General features: G+C 41.6%; 1 protein-coding gene across 2 annotated transcripts; it reads right to left on the reverse strand.

Annotated features, from left to right (window-relative positions):
* Window positions 1-411: 411 nt before the first annotated feature.
* On the reverse strand, window positions 412-3,125 carry LOC135619393 (ricin B-like lectin R40G3). Of its 2 annotated transcripts, none has more exons than XM_065121367.1 (4): window positions 2,512-3,125; window positions 2,068-2,190; window positions 1,152-1,380; window positions 412-693 (listed from the first exon to the last, which is right to left on the reverse strand). In XM_065121367.1, coding segments are annotated over exons 1-4 (948 nt in total). In that variant the 5' UTR covers window positions 3,106-3,125; the 3' UTR covers window positions 412-691. The 2 variants fall into 2 exon arrangements, with proteins under 2 accessions (XP_064977439.1, XP_064977446.1); XM_065121374.1 differs by lacking the exon at window positions 412-693 and adding an exon at window positions 866-999.
* Window positions 3,126-3,443: the final 318 nt, after the last annotated feature.

Raw genomic sequence — 3,443 nt, forward strand, 5'->3', positions numbered from 1 at the left:
CAATTTTGATGCTTCCTTTTGTGCACAACATTCTAAAGATGAAAGCTCTCAGTGAAATTAATAATCTAAAGGGCCAAAATATTGTACTCACTTATTCTATATTATTTCATGTCACTTGAAATTTCACCTGTGAAATTAATAATCTGGTCCACTCTTAACTCAAAAACAAATGGCCGAAGGTCAACTTTCCTACAACAATTCCATCTGATCTCCATGTTGGTAGTGAAAACGAATCAACTAGAATTGTTCCAAAACCTAAGAATACTCCATTAACATGTGTTGTCCATCCTAATAAAATCAGTTGTGAAACATAAAATCAACATCAGCAACCAAGTTAGTCCCTTTCATTTGTTCAGTGCACTTTGGAAATTTGGGTTTCACCAACCCTTGCTCATAAGAGAAGATGAGTCGGAATCAATATATGCCACATGATATTAATAAAACAACTGTTTAGCATGTATATTTAGCAGCGAAGATAGACATAAAGAAACTGGAGACCGTTTACATTCAGATATAGCATGAAAATACAAAGGACCATTGTTAAACTATAACCTCCACTCTTGCTCGGATAAACAAAAGCACTCTCACATGAAACATACAGCTTATTCTGAATAATATGACTAACAACGAGAGCTTGTAGAGATGGATACTGAGCCACATCAAGGATATAACATAATCTCCATCAGAATTTTCCTACATTCACACAAGATAGTAAAGGTAAGACAATTGGAAGGAAGAAGTTAAAAAAAGAATAAAAATATCAGATGTCTTCTTATAATGAATATTAAAGGACAACTCTACTAGAGAGAATGGACAACATAAAAGACAAATAAGTAACCAATGGTCCAATTCTTGAGGCAAAAAAGGATCAATAAGCTTACCATGTTTGATTTAAACTTCTCATTTACAATTTGACAATAGGCAAGAAATTCTAGGGAACTTGGAGAGGGAACAGGATTTCAGAAGAGACAAAGAGGTTATAAACAACAGCTCAACATCCTGAAGACAAAGGGAAATATGTAATATACAAGAGCTCAATTTCTTAAAGCTAAAGGAAATGGAAATATGAGCATAAGATTACTATGTTTGCCTTGATCCGTTTCTTATTTACAATTTATCAAAAAGTACCAGAAGTATTTTCAGAAACTTACAGTGAGGAACAATCTTCCACCTCTGATTATCTCCCTTCAGCCACTCCCAAAGCACAAGAATCGTTCCATCTCTCACCCCTCCATGGTTCTTGTCCCCATGGAAGGCATCAAAGTTCAAGCGGATGTTATTTACCATCCTTATGCATCGGAAGCCATCACCCAAGTCCTTGCTCTCAGACCACAGGACAGACTCATCTAGATAGTCTGGATTATAGCGGATCAACCTAACCTGCATATATATTTTTTTTAATTATGAATAAGACAGGGATTGAACAAGAACAAGATAAGCAAGAGGAGCATAGATTTAACGGTAATTGATAAAAATGTTCATTTGAAGCAGAAAAATAATGCCTGATTTAATAAGACAGTAATTATAGATTGAATCTAACTATGTTATGAGTGGCAGTTGGCCAAATACCCATTCGAACTAGAAAGAAAAAGGCTGATTCTATAAGACGGTAATTATAGATTGAATCCATATATGTCTGGAATTCTCGCATGTGTCACTAAATTTAAAAAGTCCAGAATCAGACAAGAACAAGAGCAGTAAGGGGCAAGCATGAAGTTACTCAACAGTAATTGATAAAATAGCCATTTGAAATAAAAAGTGAATGTGTGATTCAACAAGAGAATAATAATACACTGAATCCATCTAATATATGTCAGGAATTCTCACATATTTCACTAATTTTTCAAAACAAAAATAATAGATCAGTTAAAAGATTTTCAAATTGAGGCACACCATGATAAGAAACAATTTATATACCATGCCAACATCCAGCATGTCCATCACTAAAATCCAAATTGAACAATAATTAACAGGCAAGCATGATGAAAAAGAGAAAAAAATTGGATGACTCGGGAAAATTCATCAAATCAACAACATTCAATTCTGTATGGATCAAGCTGAACTTACAGGATGAGTTGCACCAAAAGAGTGCTTCAGAGCTTCACCAGTAACCTTGTTAATCAGAGCAAAGCTTGGGAAACCCTCCTCATCCTTCACCTTGGTGCTGTACCTCATGTCCCTGATCCAGTGCTGCCAACACCAAAAGAAACTGGTGAAAAGGAGAAAAAGAATAACCCTGGTAGACCCCCAAACCAGCAACTTAGTTAAAATCGTGAGCGCAAAGAATTCAGAACTTGCATAGTAGAAGAATATAAGATATAGGAAGATTTATAGGCAACTACCCACAATAAAAATCTCAACTTTTTTACACCAGAAAAAGAGAACCAACAAAAAACCGCAAAATCAGACACAACAACAGGAGGACAAAAGAAAGAAAGAAAAACAAAGAACTAAAACTGAAAGATCCAATTTTTAGAGGTAAACATAGCATCTTTAAGCAAATTTACTTGCCTGGTACGGGTCTGTGGGATCGTTGCGCGCGAGGATCACCTTCCCATCACGAATGGACAGAGAGAAGTTATTCTCTGCCTTGGTGTAGATCCTGACGGTCGGCTGCCCATGCCCCGGCGGAGGCGGCGCCGCTGCCTCTCCTTCCCATCTCTCGTGGCTCACGTGGTGGACCCCGGGGAAGTGCGGAAGGAAGTGGTGGTGCTGATGGTGCTGATGGCCGTAGCCACCGTCATGATGGTCCCCGGGACCGGGAGCGGGAGGGTAGGTGGGCGGAGGAGAGGGGCCGTGGTGGTGATGGCTGCCGCCGTAGCTCCCCTCGCCGTGGTAGCCAGGCGGGGGAGGGTAGACGGGCGGCGGCGGGCCGTAGCCGGGCCCGCCCTCGTGCGACACGTGCTGGACGGCCGGCGGACCGTATCCGGGCCCGCCCTCGTGGGACACGTGCTGGACGGCCGGCGGGTAGGCTGGGCCTCCATAGTACGGCGGCGTGGGAAGCGGTGGCTGGTAGCCCGGCGGAGGGTAGCGATGCCGCTCGTCCTCCTCCTCTTGGCCGTGGTGGTGGTGTTGGTGGCCGCCGTGATGACCAAAGGGGTTCATGGTCTCGGGTGTTCTCTTCTTTCTCAGGCTTATCGACGTTATAAAGACGCCTCGTGGCACAAAGTACCGAACGAAACATATCTTTTCTTCGACTGACTGAATCACCCCGAAACTCTTCAGGGTTGACGCGGTACCGGAGCCCACCCATTGGGTCTGAGGGCCGAGATCACCCATTAAAAATATCGAGGCTGAGTCAGCCATGCTACTGAATTCCGCGCAACACATTATATTTAGTCCCTTTTACTTGGCTACTAAGCATCAACCAATATCTTTTTTATGTTCAATATTTATTGCAAGTAAAATCTCCATAGAAAGTTATGAAGATTTGCCCCAAAAAT

The sequence above is a fragment of the Musa acuminata genome, chromosome BXJ1-3 (genome assembly GCF_036884655.1).
Source record: "Musa acuminata AAA Group cultivar baxijiao chromosome BXJ1-3, Cavendish_Baxijiao_AAA, whole genome shotgun sequence".
Taxonomy (NCBI): domain Eukaryota; kingdom Viridiplantae; phylum Streptophyta; class Magnoliopsida; order Zingiberales; family Musaceae; genus Musa; species Musa acuminata.

Coding starts and splice junctions, on each gene's coding strand:
- LOC135619393 (XM_065121367.1), bottom strand. CDS start 3,105: ATGAACCCCTTTGGTCATCACGGCGGCCACCAACACCACCACCACGGC. Junction 2,191..2,511: donor ATCCCACAGACCCGTACCAG/GCAAGTAAATTT, acceptor TGGTGTTGGCAG/CACTGGATCAGGGACATGAG. Junction 1,381..2,067: donor CTTTTGGTGCAACTCATCCT/GTAAGTTCAGCT, acceptor ATATATATGCAG/GTTAGGTTGATCCGCTATAA.